This window comes from Schistocerca piceifrons, chromosome 3 (assembly GCF_021461385.2).
Source record: "Schistocerca piceifrons isolate TAMUIC-IGC-003096 chromosome 3, iqSchPice1.1, whole genome shotgun sequence".
Lineage (NCBI taxonomy): Eukaryota > Metazoa > Arthropoda > Insecta > Orthoptera > Acrididae > Schistocerca > Schistocerca piceifrons.
Window position 1 is genome coordinate 632,246,887 of NC_060140.1, and position 21,773 is coordinate 632,268,659.

At 42.9% G+C, this 21,773-nt stretch overlaps 1 protein-coding gene across 1 annotated transcript in view; it reads right to left on the bottom strand.

Moving 5' to 3' along the window:
* Positions 1-21,773, bottom strand: part of LOC124788906 (glycine receptor subunit alpha-3-like) — a 723,618-nt gene that overhangs the window by 370,420 nt on the left and 331,425 nt on the right. The window contains exon 4 of the mRNA XM_047256189.1: positions 7,153-7,220. Coding sequence (XP_047112145.1) covers positions 7,153-7,220 — 68 coding nt within the window. The remainder of the gene's footprint in view (positions 1-7,152; positions 7,221-21,773) is intronic.

Here is a 21,773-nt window from a genome sequence, read left to right on the forward strand (position 1 = left end):
TTCAAATTCGAAAATGACAGTTAAAACATATACTGACAGCGTCGCGGCGCGTTCACATGGGCGGCGCCGGATTTCAGGCGGCGGGTGGCGTCTGGCCGGTGGCCGGTAGCCGCTGCAGCGCGAGGAAACGCTCGAGCGTAAGCTGTTATGATCGCGACGCAGCCACGAGCTGTCCTGCGAAATTGTTTTTGGAATACTTGTTATTGCTGGTGGGTAGAATGTCAAGCGAATGATGTTCGATGTTCAATCAGACTCATAACTTTATACGAGGGCCGAAATGTAGTAAAAAAAAAATACATATAGGTGGACGCGAACAGGCGACTATCAGTTTACAACGCGCGACTACTACCGCTAGACCACGGGCTCACACATTGCGAGCACACATCGGAAGTAGACAACACTTCCTCCTAACACTTCCGCATCTTACGGTGTTGCCAGATTGTGCAGATGGCCGGACTTAGAGTTGTCAGGGGCGGCCAGTTTTATTGGCCACCTTAAGTGAACGACTCGTACTTAGTCTCTGTGGCGGCCGGCCGGCGGCCAGTTTTTATGTCTAAGACTGTACCACTACTATACTATTATGGGAAGGACAATTTTAGTACAGGTTGTCAACAACAGAAATCTCTTACATGAAGGGATCAGAGAATAATGTGCCTCTAAGTAGTATCGTACTATGTCATTGATAATGATTGCAACAGCAAGAAGTAAAGGAAACAAAAGAAACATTCGGAGTAGGTATTAAGATCCATGGAGAAGAAACAAAAACTTTGACGTTCGCCGAAGACACCGTAATTCTGTCAGAGACAGATTGGAAGAGCACTTGAACGGAATGTACACTGTCTTGAAAGGAGGATATATAATTAACATCAACAAAAGCAAAACGAGGATAATGGAATGTCGTCGAACTAAGTCGTGTGATGCTGGGGAATTGGATTAGGATATGAGACACTTAAAGTCGTAAAGGAGTTTAGCTATTTGGGGAGCAAAATAACATGATGGTCGAAGTAGAGAGGTTATAAAATATAGACAGGCAATGACAAGGAAAGCGTTTCTCCAGAAGAGAAATTTGTTAACATCGAGTATAGATTTAAGTGTCAGGAAGACGTTTCTGAAAGTATTTGTATGGAGTGTAGCCACATATGGAAATGAAACATGGACGGTAAATAGTCTGGACAAGAAGAGAATAGAAGCTTTCGAAATGTGGTGCTACAGAATAATGCTGAAGATTAGATGGGTAGATCACATAACTAATGAGGAGGTATTGAATAGAATTGAGGAGAAAAAAGTACCTTCACTTTTAGTTAGGGATTAATATATTTGTCCGCCTCCGTAGCTAAGTAGTCAGCGTAGATGGCTGCAATGCGGAAGACTTAGGTTCGCTTCCTGGTACTGCCAAGTGATTTTCCTTGGTGGGAGGTCTAGTACGCTGTGCAATCAACCTCATAATACAAATTGCAATTAAGGAGCTACTTTTGCAAAACGGCCAGGAATGGAGTCAGCTTACCACATGCCTCTCCATAACCTCAACCACATCATTCCGCAACACTGAGGATGTCACGGCGGTCGGTAGACATTCATTGGACTTTCACAGCCCAAGCGAGGAACTCCTTAGTGATATATTCTGGTTCTTTCTAAATACAGGAAAGTTCCATCTCGTTGAATGACTCCTTCCTCTCTATACTCTGTTAGTAATTGCCCTTTAATGACAAAGGATTTTGATTGGTAGGGATTGCATAGGCAACTGTCAACTTTGTGTCGTCGAAAGTGACAGCTAGTGGTCCACTCAGTCCGGTAATGGTTATCACGTCTGAATAATTATTGGCATCTTTTCTATCGGCATTGGCAGAACAAAGGTTATGATCCCTCACGCTGGCCGAGACACAAATACCCGTGGAATGTAACAGTTTGTTCCTGTGGTCGATGGTGGTGGAGTTCACAAAGTGAAAGGCTACACAAAAGCTAAGTCCAGAGTTTTGTGAAAGTCATCGCAAGCACGTGGAAACAGTCCAGGGAGCGATCCGAATAGATAAACGTAAGCAAAACGAAGGTCACTCACCATCATATCAACGGCGCGTATCCAAGGCATCAGAGTATTCTGCCGGACAATTGTGTGGCTTAGGTACTATTACACACTGTCGCATGGGTGAGCAGGAGCAAACAGCGGCCGTGCTAGAATGCCGAAATATCTCTGACCTTCCCTGTTCATAGATATTTGTGCTGGGTGGGGAATCCGAATAAATACTGAATACTACAGTTTTGGTCGACGAAATATAATCGACGATTGGCATGCAGCATGCCTGGGTATGCTTTATGTATTTCGAGTGTAGCGGCTACCCTTCAGGTTTGACGCTATCGACTGTGCCGCCTCAATAAACATCCGCCTCAACAGCGTGTAGCACATCTTGCAATTGCGATTTTTTTTTTTTTTTTTTTTTTTTTTTTGCTGTGTCGAATCCTGGTCGGGACAGAGATGTAACAGTTTGTTTTTGATCTAGCTTTCACCTTTCAGTGACGTGAAAATTCGCCAAGAACCACACATTGTTCGGATGCCATGTCACACTGTAGATGCACTTACTCCAGTACGATAACTGGCGTACATTATTGACATTGAAACGTCCTCTTTGAACAATTATACATAAGACTGTGCTTAAACTGACACACAATATTTTTAGCGCAACGCAATCTGACTTTACTTTCGGAGGACGATAACTACGACACTTCCACAGAGATTATATTACAGCAAGACGCACATTTAGCGCTACAGGACACGTATTTGAGTGATTAATTTCGCACTTAAAACATGTATTTTTTAAGATATTTGAAGTACAATGATACAAGGGTTTTCTGTGATATATTTCATTCCATTGCTGTAATCTGTAACACCTGAGGGTATAATTACATTAATCCTCAGGGGGGTACACGCTCACATTGTGTACCATGTGTTTGGCAAGTACAAGGAGCCCTAGCTAATATGGTATTTGCTTATACAACTTTACACATAGGTACCATATTTCTCTAACACAGAATTACACAGCTATCTGATCATTTAACAGAGAAAGGACCTTTTTTTACTACATCAGTGACAGGTGTTTACGTAATTACACAGTTGGATAACTTCACACTTATGAAACTGTATTTTGTCTGTACTTTGTAAACTGTTCATATCTTTTCGGAACCATTGTGATATTATGAGAGCTTAGAATGATGTATTTGGTATGCGATCATGATTTTTAAAGTATGTTTGAGGTAGATGACACTATTGAAATGAGCAGAGATTTTTTTTAGGTTTTGAAATTATTGGAGGAAGCTACGACGATTTTGAGATTTTATGATGTTATTATTACGATGATGATGTGTATTATGCTGTTGCGGTATGTTTATGACCAATAAGCTGATGCTATATGAGTTATTTGATTATGCTATGTATTTATTATGATGAAATATTGAGGTGTCGTCGCAAGATTTATGTGTCGACGAATATATATATGTGTAATAAGGTAAGGAGTAATGAATAGTGGTTAGGGACTCTGACTTGTGAAAAAGGATGTTGGAAACCAAGAATCATACTTTAAGAGTTATAAAATGTGTGTAAATGCGTGAATGTATCACAATGCCGGCGAAAATATTTTGGACTCTGTTATATTTACATGATTTTGTTTCTACAGATTTGTAACGCAAATTCTTGACATGTGAAATATTTTTATATGAGACTGTCACTGTAGCAGAAACTGGTGTCGTAAATATTTCGGTAAGAAAGTTAAGTGACCACCTGCACGTAATGCGTCGTGGGCACCCAGCTGGGCGACAGTCGCCTGAAAAAAAAGCCATCAGCGTGTGCCCCTTTCAGAGGCACAGGTAGAAAAGAAAAAAAAGGGAGGCCATTATCCTCGCTATTGACATTCCTTGTAGAAAGCACCGCAGATACGACACGCTCATTACTTGGAAAGAAACTTACATCTGCACCCCTGATTATGACAAGCGTCTTTCTCGAGAATTGAGAGAATTTTTACTGCCTTATGAAATGCCATATGGCTAATGAATTATGTTTCATGCCTTCTTTTGTACATATTTGCTCATTTTCTTTAATATCTAGTTTCTAGCTGCACTGCAGCATTGGTTAAAATAAAATGGACTAATATAGTTATTTTATGCCTACAGATGTAGTCAATAGGAAATTTATGATCTACTTCCAAGAAAACGAGGGCACATAAATAGACATTTCCCTTCACAGGAATTGCATAAATAATTTCTTTACGATTTGGTAACTTATCTGCTAGTGTAAGTTCTCATGATGCATCACTATAGTGTTAAGATATGACATAGGTATTAGCCATGGCCATTTTTTAGTGTAATATTTTTTCTGCTTGAGCTTTGTCATGTTTAGATGCTGCTGCTGTTTGCCAGGCGTAGTGCTACTAAATTTCACGTTGCATTACTCTGTTAAGCCAGTTTACTACTGATTTATTTTTCTTGTTTGCTGCTCATTGCCTTATATTAGTTGTAATTTATTCTGCTTGCTTCGCCATTTGTATTTTTGATCATTGCTGTTTGTGTTAATTGTTTTGTGCTGCTGCATTGCCTCGTCCCTTAGTTTAGCATCTGAGCTCAGTAGATTTAAGTTAGCTTAAGTGGGGGTAGACTATAAAAGAAACTATGATGAATTGCAAGAAATGCATTGAGAAGCTATAAGAAACATATTTGGCAAAAATGAGTATTGTGCACTGAGAAATAATTATTTTGAAAGAAATATGAATAGAATACAGGAAGGAGGTATAGATAGGTCTTTTTGGTAATAATGATGAATGAAGGGAGATCTCCAAGAAGTAAAGAAAGTTTTGTTTGCAAAATACTGCAGTAAAACAAATCCTGTCCTTTCCTTGTGTTATCCCACTATGTGTTTGTGTACACTTGTGTATTTGTGATTTTGCTGTTTTTATGTGTTTAGCTAATAAGATTTATGTTGTAGAATGTTTCAAATACTATGTTATTTTCTTCATAAAGGTGTTTAGACATTATTTATTCTCTTTTGTTTTAATGCTCATGTGTGAAGTTGATGTTTCAAAAGTTATTCTGATCTTTTATGTATGTACTTATGTCATAATTCCTGTAACACTGATCTATCTGTTTATTTCTATTCTTTTGTAAAGCCTGTACTACTACAAATTTATCTGTATTGTTATGTTCTTTAATGATGTATTTTGTACCTTTGTAATTGCATTCTCATGTTATAAAATTGTAATTGTCACCAGTTCATCATATTATTAACTTGTAAGTTCCATTTCACTGCACACGTTTCTGTTGGTCATAGTATATGGACAATATGTGAGAAGTAGGGACTGTTAGTGTTTGCACTTGTGTTAATAATTCAGCAAGGGACTGGATAACAGCATTGCTGGTTCTAAGGACAATTCCAAAAAGTTTGTGAGTGCACAAGTAGTGGTTATGGACTTGCTATATTATCCGCAAGACTCTTCAATGGTGATTGTTCACCTGCACAGACACAACAGATGGCTGCTGGCCATCTCTACAAGGACTACAGTGGGTCTGCATCTTTGATGACCCACCAATACCATTATTTCCAGAAGGACTACAGTGGGTCTACACCTTTGCAGACCCACCAGTACCATTATTTCTACAAGGACTGCAGTGGGTCTGCACCTCTGGTGGCCCACCAATACCATACTCTCTACCAGGACTACAGTGGGTCTATTCTGTGATGACCTACCTACCAATATTCTTCAAAACGTCGAATGACTCTGCTGTGGGTTCGCTCTGTTGTGGCCCATTATCTGTCAGCATGTCAAGAGTCAGCACTGTCTTTCTGTTGGAAGGACAACACTACTTCTTCAAGACTGCATGGAAATCCACTACTTCCATGTGCATTTTCTTTTACTGCTCAGACTTTGAGAATAACACTGCTATTTTACTGTGATGAACGATTAGGACTGTCTTTATGGACTGTGAGAAAATTTTAGCTTTTGACCAACATTGTATCAATAAGTGTGTGCATTTGATATCTTTATTATTGTAATTACGAAAAATTTTATCAAATCGTTATTGGCCACTGCCCAAAACAATTTGTAAAATTATTTGTGCGGAGCATGGGGGCTATGTAAGTAGGCTGTTTAGGTTTTCTTACTGTATGAAAATCACTGGCTGTGCTGTGTGCAGTCTGTGGCTAGTTTGCATTGTTGTCTGCCATTGTAGTGTTGGGCAGCGGCAGCGGGATGTGAACAGCGCATAGCGTTGCGCAGTTGGAGGTGAGCCGCCAGCAGTGGTGGATGTGGGGAGAGAGATGGGGGAGTTTTGTAATTTGTCATGAACGGCTATATATAATATGACTATTAAGGTAAATACAGTGTTTGTTCTCTACTAAAATCTTTCATTTGCTAACTATGCCCGTCAGTAGTTAGTGCCTTCCTTAGTTTGAATCTTTTATTTAGCTGGCAGTAGTGGGGCTCGCTGTATTGCAGTAGCTTGAGTAACGAAGATTTTTGTGAGGTAAGTGATTTGTGAAAGGTACAGGTTAATGTTAGTAAGGGACATTCTTTTGTAGGGATTCTTGAAAGTCAGATTGCGTTGCGCTAAAAATATTGTGTGTCAGTTTGAGCGCAGTCTTATGTATAATTGTTCAAAGGGGACGTTTCAACATCCGAGTCTCCCAATTAGTGTCCAATTGAAAGACTTGCACAAGTCACTTAGGCCCAGATCCCCGCCTACTGTGACACACAATATTCCACCACAGCACCAAATGTTGGTCGCTAAAGCTTGCCTAGGCTTTATGGTTACAGAGCACAGGTGGTGTTCACTAGTTCCATGCCTATGAACCTGTGCTCATTATCAGTGAAGAAAGATGTTTTCCTTAGTCATGTATCACGGGGCATGTATGACTTCCGTAAAGCCACAGACGAGGTGGGCGTTAGCCATTTTGAAAACGTGAAGTGACCTGTAATGTTTGTGTAACCACCAGAGTTTTCATTACCAACAGACTTTCCCCACTGAAAACTATAATTCTCCAGAACTTTTATCACATTACACAAATTTTTAAAGAGTTAAGTACAAGGTCTTGTTGGAAGATTATAAATTTTTACTAAAAGTGAGCTTCGACTTTAATTATCAATTTTCCTGGCGCGAGTGGCAAGCTGTACTTACCATAGTAACGGGACTGATGGATCCAAAGCTGCGAATATATAGCTCACAGTGCACCGTTGTCGCGTTGTCTGCAACACAAGTGAGAAATATATCACTCAATATCAGAATGTCGCATTCTATTATCAAGGTGTAACAGGTGTAAATGCAGATATTTTTATTGTTGACTGAGGACAGTGTACTGAGCGACAGTACATCAATATTTAGGTCACTTGCTAACTAATAATTATAGTTCTCAGTAGTAGTATGTTTTGAGGTTGGTTAATACCTCCAAGTACATGTGGTAAGAGCAAGCCATTAATGCTTATTTTCCCCTGGGAAGCATTTCCGGTATGGAGCTGTTGACATACGGAAGCGAAACGGGTAGTCTACTCCGAAGGCATAGTCCATTTAATGGTACAGTTATGACTGTGAACAAAACATCAGGTAGTAAATGATGTGATGTGTTTGGGGGAAGAATGTTTGACACAGAGAAAAAAGCAACCATCACACTGATGTGTGTACATATCGAGGTATTACATATCAATATATCTACACTTGTACCCATCACACTCTGTATCTTGATTCTCTGTGTACAGGGTGTAACTAAATTCCGTTCACAGATTTTGAGGGCTTGTAGTGGAGACCAAAATGGTTTAGTTTAGTATAGGTTGTCTTATTAGGAAACATGCAGTTTTCCCACTACACACAAAACACCATTACAGACGTTGCTCTCACTCCTCCTCCCTGCTATCTGTGTCCACTTGCATGTAGGACACACGATTCCAAACCCTGGTCCTATAGCACCTGCCGCTGAAACAACCAAGCCAATAGGTTTTCTTCTGATGCTATAGCGGTCTCGTAAATCGAGGATATCGTATGACCGCACTGGTGGTAGACTAGCGGTTTCAAGTAGGAAGAACGTGAGGCCATGCAGTCGGGCCACCACAATCTATCTACTGTTGACCAAATCAGTGGTCCAAATGAGCACAGATCGCACTTGAAATCTAAGGTGTTGCGCCATCATGTTGTAACCGCATGTTGTGTCTCACATACAGTGGTACACCTTCCAGTAGCCCACTACACAACAGTACACCATAAAAGAACAGCAAGTACGTGGCACCTGTGAGATGTGGTGGAAGAATCACACGTCATCCACGAACCAGCCCAAATGTTCAGATTGAGTTCTTCGTGAAGCCCATGGGAGCGTGCAACACGCAAATTTCCACCATCCCACACATGACTTGTACGGGATTTGAGAACGCCTTCACTGCTAAACTTGGCTTCATCCACGGAAAGGATCCGCTGGAAAGTAGGGCAGGCTCTCCCACACAAAGACTCAGAAGTGGGCCCGTGACGCAAAACCCGTGGCTGCACTGCCAGTATTCTGGAAGTGGTACAGGAGTAGCTGCTGCTATGCAGAACATACCAGACAGTTTGCTGCTTCACATTCAGTCTGTCTTCTATGTTTCTGGTACTCGTTGTCGGTTCCTCTTCAGCAGCATTGAGAGCAGCTCGTTTGTGCGCCGCCGTCCTGGAGCAACACAGTCGACCCTGCTGTTGGTGAATGTACCCTTCTCCGAGGCCCGCAGGTACACAGCATCAACGAGGGAGTGTGAGGGTGTCTGGAGGTGCGGAAAACGCTCCGCATACAACTACCGAGCAGCCCCCCGTTGCACCGAGGTTAGCCGTACAGCAACATCATGTCGGCGTTTTCCGTAAACGTGTAATTCACCATGGTCAACCGCTACACACTAATAACGACATGTACGTACAGCTTGCAATCTTTACTAAAGTGAATGATGGATATTTTATATTAGCATAGTATGAATAGAGACCTCAAGCAAAACAGCAGGTACAAGCCTTTCTGGGCAGCCCACAAACTGACCTGTGTTGCATACCCACAAACTGGCCTGTGTTGCATGCAAACAAACCAGCAGTGCGTATGAGACATCAGGTGATCGGTGAATGATCTCCATAACACTTTAGCCAGTGGCAGTGAAAATGTTCGAGATCTGAACTTGTGTTGTGGTATTTTGCGTCCGGCGGGAAAACGTTACGTTTCGGGACATGAGTTTCAATGATAAACTTAACCGTTTTGTTTCCCAACATCTGTAAAGGAGAGTTATTTACAGCTTGCAAGTAAGTAAAAGGTATATACAAGTCGGTCTCAGGTAGTTCTAATAACAGTTAAATTTCAGTAAAATATAGGCTGTCACTAAATAGTCTTGTCTATTATTAGTGCTTTTATATCAGTCGATTTCACGCTAAACTTTTATGTAACTTCCATCCCTTTGTTATCTGAAAACAAAACGCTTAGGTATAAAAATAACTAACCTATTTTATCAGAAAATTAACAGCCCCTTTCTGTTAATGTCCGCAGCTCGTGGTCTCGCGGTAGCGTTCTCGCTTCCCGAGAACAGGGTCCCGGGTTCGATTCCCGGAGGTCAGTGATTTTCACCTGCTCCGAGATGACTGAGAGTTGTTGTGTCGCCTTCACTGCGTAGTACGGCAGTGCGGGTCTCCCGCATCGTTCCCCTACGCTCTGTCAAGAAGTAGGCGATTTTATTTCCTTTTCTATCAAAAATCCTCAGGTTTTACTTCCGTGAGCTCCGGAGACTGATTGATCCACGGTTCCTCGGTAATGGAATGAGTGGTTTTATGTCGTCCATTGGCCTAAGAATGATTAATCGAACAAGATGCGAGAAATAGGACAATTTAACGGTTTATATCGGAAAGGAGTCCTCTGTCTACAGTAGGAAACGTGATAGAGCATAAAGTGTGTTCCTTAAAGGATACTCTCACCTACGATTAAAATACTGTGATTTATTACTGACTTTTCTTTCACCATTGGATAATTATTTCGAATGAATAATGAGGAATAGGACAGTCTATGTAAAATCATCAGGCACAAAGCTGAAGGTGGAATCACACTGACAGCAACCACGGCCGGTAAGATGTGTATTGAGGTCAAGGAAAATTTGGAAGTAGTCATCACATGGGTTTAACGGTTCCTACATGGATTTAAATATTATATTGTTCGTTACTCTTATGGCTTCGACTAAGGCCATTTGACTATTATTCTGTCGACAGATTAAAAAATAAATAAACAGTGCCTTGCAGTCGGCGTGGACCAGTGGGTTTGGCCGCAACCGGAATACGGCTTACATAACAGTGAGAACGTCTCCAGCGTGGAATGAGTGCATGTGTAATTACTGATTATTTTGCTGGTCAATAATTTTCACTAGAGTGCCAGTTAAATTTCTGTATAAATAATTCCCTCGCGGTCAAAGAGTTGTCCGACATATCGCTCAACATACACTCAGGGCACTGAAAATGGTGCAGCCAGAGGGAAGAAAGGTACAATTGCGAAACTTTGCAGGTAAGTACACTGAGATCCGGTATGCAAATAATCCAAATACAGTGCCATCTGGCAGTGGTGCTCCACATGGCAGGGAGCGCTATTTAAACAACGTATAGTTGTCGAGTAATACAGGTTGCTATCACATTCCGGCTCGAGAAGGACGTTGGTAGGCGCAGAATGTCAGTTAGACGTCTTTGACGACATTTCCCACAGTTAAGTCATTTTGAGAGTACTCTAATCATCGAGAAGATCGAAGGGTCGCGCGCCACACTATCAGTAATTTTACATTGTGTACAGGTGCCAGTTGTTCCAAAAACCATTTACAGTCACCCTGCGGGTGCGATTCTGCAATCCAGACGCCCGTGTCGTGTACTACAGTTAACACCAATAACGCCGGCGATTTCGTCTACAGTGGTGCCTGGTCAGATTAACGTGGACTGTCACAGACTGGCAAAACATGGTGTTTAGTGATGCACCCTGATTCGGTCTGGGGACGGATAATAACCACGTACGAATGTGGAGGCAGCCTGTTGAACGGTACAGTTCGACACACGCCCTCGTGCGCCACACAGCCCGCACAACCGGTGTAACGTTCTACTGGGCCATAGCCTACGATAACCGGTTCCCTCTAACCTCTAACCCTAAGGGCCAGCGTTATATTGATGATATTCTTCACTCCCATGTGGGACGTTTCCTACATGTTCTACCAGCAAAATAATGCTCGTATGCATACCGCTCTAATTGCTCAAGACTTCCTTCGTCGTGGTCCAGCACTCCCATGAGCGGCCTGTTTCCCGCACTTAGTCACCTACAGAACACTTCTGGGGCCAACTGAAAAGCCAGATGCCACCGTGTTACTCTGACCTGGAGCTGGCTGTTCAGGACAGTATGCCTCAGCGCAACATCAGACGTCTAACAAACTCAATGGTGGCACGTACTGCAGCAAAAGTTGGTCCGACACGTTATTGGTGTTGCATTGTATATCTTTAATTGTGCTGAATGAATTTGTTAACATTTCTGTGTGTTAGAATAAAGTGAATCTTTAATCTGTATCAGCGTGTTTAATAAATTTCATTTCGATCCGATTCTCCACCTTACTGCGCTCTTTTCAAGGTTCTTGAGTGTATGACCTCAAAATTTTAGTAGGTTATCTGCGCAGAAGTAACATCGATTTTTATTGTCCTTCCCATTTCACACTGAAGAACACAATCAGCTTAAATTAATGATTACAGAGCAAGCACCTGATCCTAACTAATCCCATCTTCCGTGGAGATCCAGCTTTCCTGAATCGCTCCACCTTTGAAAGAGTGCTATGAAAAAATAGCCACTAACACAAGTCTTGCCAGATAACATGACAAACCACCGTTGAGCACAGACCTGCGACTTTTCTAGATCTTGCTAATATCGATCGTGCTACTCGCATTCAGCTAAATTTGGCAAATAGCTTCAGTATGCTAGTTACTTTCTCAACCCGTCCGATGCTCTTGCACACGTTCTTGTCCCATCTCTACTGGGTTTCTGGAAAGATGGATATTATGAATCACGTATCTTAGATATTTATAAATTTCGTGATACAACAACATTCTGTGTTGAGTTAGGAAGCAGAACACCACATTTATCATCCAAGAAGACCAGCAGCGAGTGACAACATAATACAGAAACTCAATCTGCCATCTGCTCACCACTACCATCCAAACTCCACCAATTTATGTGTGTTGGTTATACGAAGACCTTAACGTTGTATCCTTTCCATTACGACTGCTAGCCCAGCAAGGTTTGTAGGAGTGATTGAACTGGCTTTGGAGAGTAGGAAAGTGCTACTGGCTACCTGAAACCTTCGGACAGATAGGCCGTGCCTGGACATCACAACTGAAAACAGTAACACCACAAAAGGGTAGAGTCCACATGTGAGTCTCGGTCATACATGGCCATGTACACTCTGTATCCGTAGCTAAGTATGCCAACGCATTCGTAGGAGATTTAACAAGGTAGGTTGCGAGAAGACAGAAGTTAAAAAAGAAATTTGCAACAATATCTGGCCGGCAACGGACGTGGATCTTTTAATGGCCTTCTTTATTAATCTGTGAGTTTAAACGATGTGTTTTAGTGGGTTAGGAGACTCAACATCGTTAACAGCAGTCCGTGCATCGGTTGGTGGAATAAACTCGGTATTCCTTCCTCGTTTACTCAACATGAGTAACAACGTAATAGTAGTGGATTAATGGGCCTGACTTTTAACCCACCGTAACCAACACCATAAAAGATATTCTAAACTGTACACATATTAATCACAGTGCCATAGGAAACACCTGATATACTACTTGGAAAAATGGCTTCAACTAGGATGACCAGAATTCCGGTCACATGAAGATAACACAATACTTACACAGCAGGGACTGACAGTTGACCCTGAATGATTTTGATTTGAAAAAGTAGAAGAAATCCGCTCCCGAGTATCCAAATCAATCTAAAGCTCAATAGCCAAATAAAACAAATAGTAAGAGAAGCAAACACCAGGCTGAGATTCATAGCAATAAACTTAGGAAATGTAGTTATGTTACGAAAGAAACACTTGTTCGACCGATTGTTGAGTACTGCTCATCAGTCTGGGACTCTTATCGGATTGGCTTAATAAAAAGCATCGACTAAAATCCAACGAAGAGTTGTACGTTTCGTTTCGAGATCGTTTAGTCAGGACGACGTATTCTACAGACCCCAGTAGAAGACGCTACAAGAGAGGGGCTGTGCATCAAAGACTGGTTTACTACTGCAATTTCGAAAGAGTGGTTACCGGGTAACAAACACTCCTCTCACATGCGTCTCGCCAACTGACAACAGCGAGCAAATTCGAGATATTGGAACTAACATGGTTGTTTACTGAAATTCAGTCTTCTGAAGCGTCTTTCACCAATAGATCAGGGGAGGAACGACACATAGTGGTTTGAGAGGCACTCCGCCACAGGCCGGAATGCGGCTTGTGGATATGCAGATAAAGATGTCCATTCCATTACCGAAAAGTAATAGTATTAAGCAGCCACTGGAAAAAGTGGGACTACTCATTCGGAATTCTCTATGAATTTCTTTTTAGATTATGAGAAACAGCGTTCCGATATTAATCAATCTACCCTTACCCTTTGTTAGGCCACTTATGAACGCCCTCTTCGATTTTACCATGGCTCTGCGAAAATTATGAAATTGGCAATCGTAGCTGGGTGGCTCGCAAAATCGTGAACACGTGTGTGAACCATGACTTAAATTTTAACGCTCTCGATGACCAAATTGGAAAAATATAGCTATAGCGATCTTACATAAAAATTTATTTCGATTTATTACTTCGTTTTATTCAATAAGTTTATCAGTACATGTCAAGACATTCAGTTATTACAATAACATTTATGTTGAAATATTAACGGTCAAATCACACCAATGTGACCTCCGCTTACGTTCGATGTCAACTTGAAATAGCGACTCAGAGATGGAAAATGGCAGCACTAGCAGTGGATAATATACACTATTGGACGTTAAAATTGCTACACCACGAAGATGACGTGCTACAGACGCGAAAATTAACCGACGGGAAGAAGATGCTCTTATATGCAAATGATTAATTTTCCACAGCATTCACACAAGGTTGGCGCTGGTGGCGACACCTACAACGGCTGACATGAGGAAAGTTTCCAACCGATTTCTGATTCATAAACAGCAGTTGACCGACGTTGCCTGGTGAAACGTTGTTGCGATGGTTCGTGTAAGGAGGAGAAATGCATTCCATCACGTTTCCCACTTTGATAAAGGTCGGATTGTAGCCTGTCGCGATTGCGGTTCATCGTATCGCGATACTTCTTCTCGCGTTGGTCGAGATCCAATGACTGTAAGCAGAAAATGGAATCGGTGGGTTCAGGAGGGTAACACGGAGCGCCGTGCTGGATCCCAACGGCCTCGTATCAGTAGCAGTCGAGATGACAGGCATCTTATCCGCATGGCTGTAACGGATCGTACAGAGACGTCTCGATCCCTGAGTCAACACATGGGGACGTTTGCAAGACAACAACCATCCGCACGAAGATTTCGACGACGTTTGCAGCAGCATGGACTATCAGCTCGGAGACCATGGCTGTGGTTACCCTTGACGCTGCATCACAGACAAGAGCGCCTGCGATGGTGTACTGAACGACGAGCCTGGGTGCACGAATGGCAAAATGTCATTTTTTCGGATGAATTCAGGTTCTGTTTACAGCGTCATGATGGTCGCATTTGTGTTTGGCGACATCGCGGTGAACGCACATTGGAAGCCTCTATTCGTCATCGCCATACTGGCGTATCACCCGGCGTGATGCTATCGGATGCCATAGGTTACACGTCTAGGTCACCTCTTGTTTGCATTGACGGCACTTTGACCAGTGGACGTTACATATCAGATGTGTTACGACCCGTGCCTCTACCTTTCATTCGATCTCTGCGAAACCCTACATTTCAGCAGGATAATGCACGACCGTATGTTGCCGGTCCTGTACAGGCCTTTCTGGATACAGAAAATGTTCGACTGCTGCCATGGCCAGGACATTCTCCAGAGCTCTCACCAGTTGAAAACGTCTGGTCAATGGTGGCCGAGCAACTGGCTCGTCACAATACGCCAGTCACTTCTCTTGATGAACTGTGGTATCGTGTTGAAGCTGCATGGACAGCTGTACCTGTGCACGGCATCGAAGCTCTGTTTGACTCAATGGCCAGACGTATCAAGGTCGTTATTATGGTCAGAGGTGGTTGTTCTGTATACTGATTTCTCAGGACATATACCCAAATTGCGTGAAAATGTAATCACACGTCAGTTCTAGTATAACATTTTTGTGCAATGAATACCCCTTTATTACCTGCATTTGTTCTTGGTGTAGCAATTGTAATGGCCAGTAGTGCATAAAGCGAGTCGGGTGGACGGGAGAAGCGCTGCAGTCATTATCCTACTAAGGAAATGCAGCGATTTACCTGATGTCCAGAAGGATATGATTATTTACTTTTTGGCAAAGGGTAGAAATATTTCCGAAACGGCTACGTTTGCAAACTGTTCAGGTGCAGCTGTGTTTAAGTATGCTGTGCATGGAGAAGTGGCGCTATCAAAAACTGCCGCCGAGTCAGCTGTGGTGCACCACGGACCATAGATGACAGGGTGAACGACGGCTGCGGAGATGTGTATAAGCGAGTATTGATTGATGTCCTCCTCGCCGTGTCCGGTGACAGCGACTCCGTCAGTCTTCTCTATCCTTGTTGTGGTAGGCTCGGATGTGGGTCGCGAATCCGAATTTCGCTTTGAATATCCTGTTGCATGAAGCACAGTGAAGTTGACCAGCAGAGTTGTAACTATACGTGTAGACAGGCTTGAGCTGAGATTTTCGGAGCTCTCTTTTAGCATCCAGGTTCATTAGACGCTTTTGCTCGAATTGTTCGATGCTCTTATGTACAGTTGATCGCCACTCCGATCGGCGCAATGCAACGGTTGCTTGGAATGCCACAGGCTGCAAGGTGGCGTTTAATGGTGTCTTTATACCGGAGGTGTTGACCACCTTTCCTCCTCTTCCCGCACGAGAGCTGCTAGTAGAACACCGCTTTAGGTAGCCTACTGTCATCCATGCGTACTATGTGACCACTCCATCTCAGTTGATGTTTCATTATTAAAGCTTCAATACCAGCCAGTTTCACGCGACGCAAAATCTCCGTGTTTGGGACACGGTCTTCCCATTTGATGCGCAGAATTGATCTCAGACATCGAAGATGAAATTTATCTAGCTTCTTAATGTCAGCTTTGTAACAGCACCAGGTTTCCGAGGCATAGAGTAAGGTGGATAATACTACTGCTTTGTAGACTGCAATTTTTGTTTGTAGTTTCAGATCATGTGATTTCCATACTCGGTCATTAAGCTTACCGATGGCTGAGGCTGCGCTGGCTATACGCGCTGCGATTTCCGTTGTCAGGCTGTTGTCACTTCTAATTCGGCTTCCCAGGTATTTGAAATTTGACACATTTTGCAAGGGTTTGTTATTTATCTCAATACTGGAGTCATCTGCATTAAGACCTCTAAGTGGCTGTTTGAGAACTTGCGTCTTAGTGATGCTAGTGGCTAAGCCAAATCTTCTGCAGGAGGCATTTAGCGGATTTATGTAAGTCTGAAGAGTTTCGCAAGAATTAGCCATCATGCATACATCATCCGCGTAGAGAATCTCTAAGATGGATAGTTTGGTTACGCGACTTTTTGTTCTGAGGCGAAAGATGTTGAAGACACTTTTGTCTGTCCTTGTGTCGAGACTAATTTGATTACTACAGGCTTTGGTCGCGTCTCTCATAACAACTGCGAAGTAAAGTGAGAAGAGTGTGAGAGCCAGAACACAGCCTTGTTGTACACTACATGTCACGGGAAACTGTTCTGAGAGTTTGTCCCCATGGTGGATTTTTGCCATCATGTTTTCATGAAACTGCCGAATCAAACTGACAATTTTGTCAGGGTACCCAGTTTTCTTTAGTATGATCCAGAGAGCTTCCCGTGGGACACGATCAAAAGCTTTTTCCAGGTCTACAAAGCACATGAACAAAGGCCGATGTTGCTCTAAGCTTTTCTCTTGCATTTGTTTGACAACAAATATGGCATCCACTGTGCCTCTGTTTGGGCGAAAGCCACACTGGGTCTCTGGTAGCAGTTTTTCTGCAAAGTGTGTTAACCGGGTGTTAATTATGTGGGCAAGGACTTTTCCCACTGCTGAGAGAAGAGAAATGCCCCTGTGGGAGCTGCAGTCTCATATGTCACCCTTGCCTTTATAGATCTTGTAAATACAAGCATCTTTCCAGTCTTGTGCAATCATTTCATACTCCCAAATCCTTAAGATCAGAGCAAACAATGGTTTCTTGATGTTTGGCCCCCCATACTTATATAGCTCTGATGGCAAGTTATCTAATCCTGCTGTTTTGTCGTTTTTCAGCATAGCCAGTGCCGAAATGAATTCATCGTAGGAAGGGGCATCCGCAAGTTGTTCCTCAACTGGCAGGTCTTCAAGTGCTTCTATGTGTGGAATATTGGTTATCTGATGGTCGGGATTAAGAACGTCATTAAAATGTTCCGCCCACCGAGACAGGATGTCACTCTGTTGCGTCAGCCGACAACTTTTATCTTTGTTATAGACTGGTGCTATCTTCCCAACTCTTGGACCAAAGATAGTTTTCAGGGACTCAAAGAATCTGCCCGTTTGGTGTGTGTCGGCATATAACTGTACTTCATTTGCTTTATTTGCCCACCAACTGTCTTTGAGAGCACGTACCTTCACTTTCAGATTGTAATGCGCTGCTCTACGCTTGTTATCGTCAAGGGTGTAAAGAGAGATTCTGAAATCATTAATTTGCTTTCTGATCTCTGGATCTGAGTCGTCAAACCAGTCCTGGTGCTTCTTCTGAGGCTCTCCCAAGACTTCTGAAGCTCAGCCACGCAGTCTGCTAGCGTATGCACTCCACTGTTCATCTCCAGGGGAAGATTCTGATATCAAAAGGCCATCGACACCAAATTTTTCATCCAGTTTTGCTCTCATAGTCTGATCATTGGCCAAGATTTTGCAGGACAACTTAGTTGGTATTTTGTGTGAAGCTCGGCGTGGTGCCTTAAAAGTTATCTTTAATTTGGACCTCACGAGTCGATGGTCTGTCCATCCCTGAGCGCCTCTCATTGCACGTGTGACCAGTACGTCACCAAGATTTTTTTCCGTACTATCACATAATCCAGAAGGTGCCAGTGTTTAGATCGCGGATGCATCCATGTCGTTTTATATTTTTCAGCAGATGAAAATATGTATTTGTCAGACAGAGTTCAAACTCGGCACATAGAGTTAGAAGATCCAAACCGTTCGAGTTGCATTTTCCAATCCCATGGCGACCGAGGACTCCATTCCAAGCACTGAAATCATTCCCAACACGAGCATTAAAATCACCAAGTAACAGAAGTTTATCTCCAGAAGGAATATCCCTAAGGACATGTCGGAGGTCTTGGTAGAACTTGTTCTTCTCTTCATCCGGAGATGACAATGTAGGTGCGTATACATTGATCAAGTTAAGATATTTCTTGGATGCCAGGTGAAGTCAGAGTGTTATTATTCCGTCACTGATACCTTTTGGGAGTGCTGTTAGTGAACATGCCAATTTATTGCGTATGGCAAAGCCTACCCCACTTTCCGCCCTTTCAGTGGATGATTTTCCACTCTAGTATTAGGTATAACTTCCGAGCGGTTCACATAACTGCCAGAGTCACTAAGATGTGTTTCACTTATGGCGGTAATGTCGATGTTATATCCAGCCAATTCCCTTGCGATAAGTCCTGTCTTTCTCTCTGGGCACTGATTATGGTCGTTATGCTGTAAAGTACGGACGTTCCAGACTCCAATCATTAGATATTTAAGGTAACTTTATTTTATAATTTTTTTGACCGCATATGTTAGTGAACAAGTGACCGCAGTTTGCCACTTGTGCTGGGTTGAGACGGGCTATGTTTAGGCCACCGTTTCTAGGCCCCTCCCTGGATTAGGGAAAGCAGAGTGATCCTGTATAGGGCTGCTTTGTCGTCTGACGAGCTGCCGAACCAGTCCCCCCGTCTCTCACGAGTACCAGAACGACCATCACCGTCTGACCGCCTAACGTGCAGAGCACCAACTAAGGTTCAGGTACACCAAACCCTTGCCTCACCATCAGTACTCCATCGCCTCAGGACTTTCAAAGCCCATAGTCCATTGAAACTTTGCCGGAGTCATCTGCGCGTGAAGGTAATTAAAGTGGACAAGCAGTTGCGCAGATGCAGATCCACTCTCTCGTCCTCTGCCTCTGGTTGGCAGTGGATCGTAGGGCCGATACGACTGGCAAGAGGCAGGGGATGCAGTGAATGGCCATATGCCACTGGAAGTATCCTGACATACGCCCTTAAAGCACATCACAGGTGCCTTTCTTCGTCGGTACAGAAGCCGTGAGTGTTTACCAATCGATATTACCCGCCTCCTAGACCGATGAAGAGACTGACAGAAGGGAAGAAGGAAAGGGAAGGGACTGGAAGGGAAAGGGAGGAAAGGACGGTAGGTCGTGGGAATAAACGTGCTACTGTTAATCAACTAACCGGCCAGATGAACCAATGTGCTATCAATAGTGTCTCCTCAATGACCATTCAGTGAACGGTGCAGCGTATGGGTCTCTGGAGCAAGTGTCAGGTTCATGCACCCATACTGACTGCTGTTCATGGGCGACGAAACGTGGAGTTTGAATGCCAGTGCTGCAATTGGGCATCCATTTAGTGGCGACATGTGGCCTTTTCAGATGACAGATGGCCGTTGGCGTGTACAGTGTGAAACGTCTGAAAGGAAATTCATTTCAACAATCGTCGAAAGCTTGCAGTCCAGAGAAGGCAGTGGTATGGTCTGGGAAATGTTTCCTTGGCATTCCCTGTGGTATCTCGTCATATTGGAAGGCATAATGGATCAAGAGAGATATGCATCTATCCTTGGGAGCCCTATCCTCCCGTACATGCAGTTTGCTGTCCTCGACACAGGAGACAATGAATGTTCTTGCTGCTGTTTGCAGCTGATCCGGCTGTTAGGTTCCCTGCAATCGTACCAGGAGGTGGCATGAATCAGGCAACTGTCCTATGCGTCCTTCATCGACATAGGTTCCATTCCTGTTACATCTCCCTTCATCGAGAGAAGCATAGAAACAATTATAACAATCGTGCTAACATCTGTACATAGGCATTCAGAGAGGATGCTTCAGATATAGCATGTATTTTGTATAGTGATGAAGGCACATTTACCAATGATGGCCAGGTAAACCACCGAAACATTCACTATAGGTACGTTGGCTTAGGTAGGTGGAAAAACAGCGTCCATGTGACGTGGGATAGTGAACCATCAGATCATAGCCCTGTTTTTCACAGATGGAACACTGAGTGTGCACATATATTGCAGTCTCCTAATAGACCATCTTCCACAGATGCTAAAGATGTTTCTCTATAGACTAAAATGACCCTGTGGTCCCAACATGATGACTGTCCAGCCCGTAGTGCACAAAGTGCTGCAGCATGTCTTCACAAATTATTTAAAAATCGGTGGAGTGGACACAGAGGACCAGTACCTTGGCCAGCCTCTTGCCCAGATTTGTCAGCTGTGAAATTTTTTCTATGGGAGAAGGTGAAAAACGTTGCTTACAAGAACATACAAATATCTCCAGATGGTATGCCATGACGTATTACTGCAGAATGCTCGGACGTCTCCGGTGAGATGCTAGCACTTGAGCAGCAGTCGTTACATACCAGACTGGAAGCGTGTATTGCTGCTGCCTGTGGTCATTTTGAACATAAACTGTGGTGGTCAGTTGATTTGTTACTGGGCAGACTACAAATAACTAGTGTATGCACATGTGTTCTTCTTTAGGTGTGAGAACTTTTCAAAATACGGTATCTCGTAAACGACTCCCATTAGCATTCTGCAACAAACAACACCGATAATCGTATTTGTTAATGTCAGTGTGCATTACTTAATTTAAAAACCACATTTTTGTACAAAAATTTACTTTGAAAATATTATTACAATCTGTTGACTGGCTAAGAATACGAGCTCCAGCTCACCAACCCATTCTGTAAAAACCGAACATCAATAGCACTGTCCATTTCCGAATTATTTGCGGTGCGAGTTTTAGGTGATTCACCGTATATATATATATATATATATATATATATATATATATATATATATATATATATATGACATGTGGTTAAAATTTATAGACTGTTGTTGTTGTGGTCTTCAGTCCTGAGACTGGGTTGATGCAGCTCTCCATGCTACTCTATCCTGTGCCAGCTTCTTCATCTCCCAGTACCTACTGCAACCTACATCCTTCTGAATCTGCTTAGTGAATTCATCCCTTGGTCTCCCTCTACGGTTTTTACCCTCCACGCTGCCCTCCAATACTAAATTGGTGATCCCTTGATGCCTCAGAACATGTCCTACCAACCGATCCCTTCTTCTAGTCAAGTTGTGCCACAAACTTCTCTTCTCTCCAATCCTATTCAATACTTCCTCATTAGTTATGTGATCTACCCATCTAATCTTCAGTAGTCTTCTGTAGCACCACATTTCGAAAGCTTCTATTCTCTTCTTGTCCAAACTATTTATCGTCCATGTTTAACTTCCATACATGGCTACACTCCATACAAATACTTTCAGAAGACTGTGAACTAAATTTGCATGGCACAGTGTACAATCTAATTTAACTGTA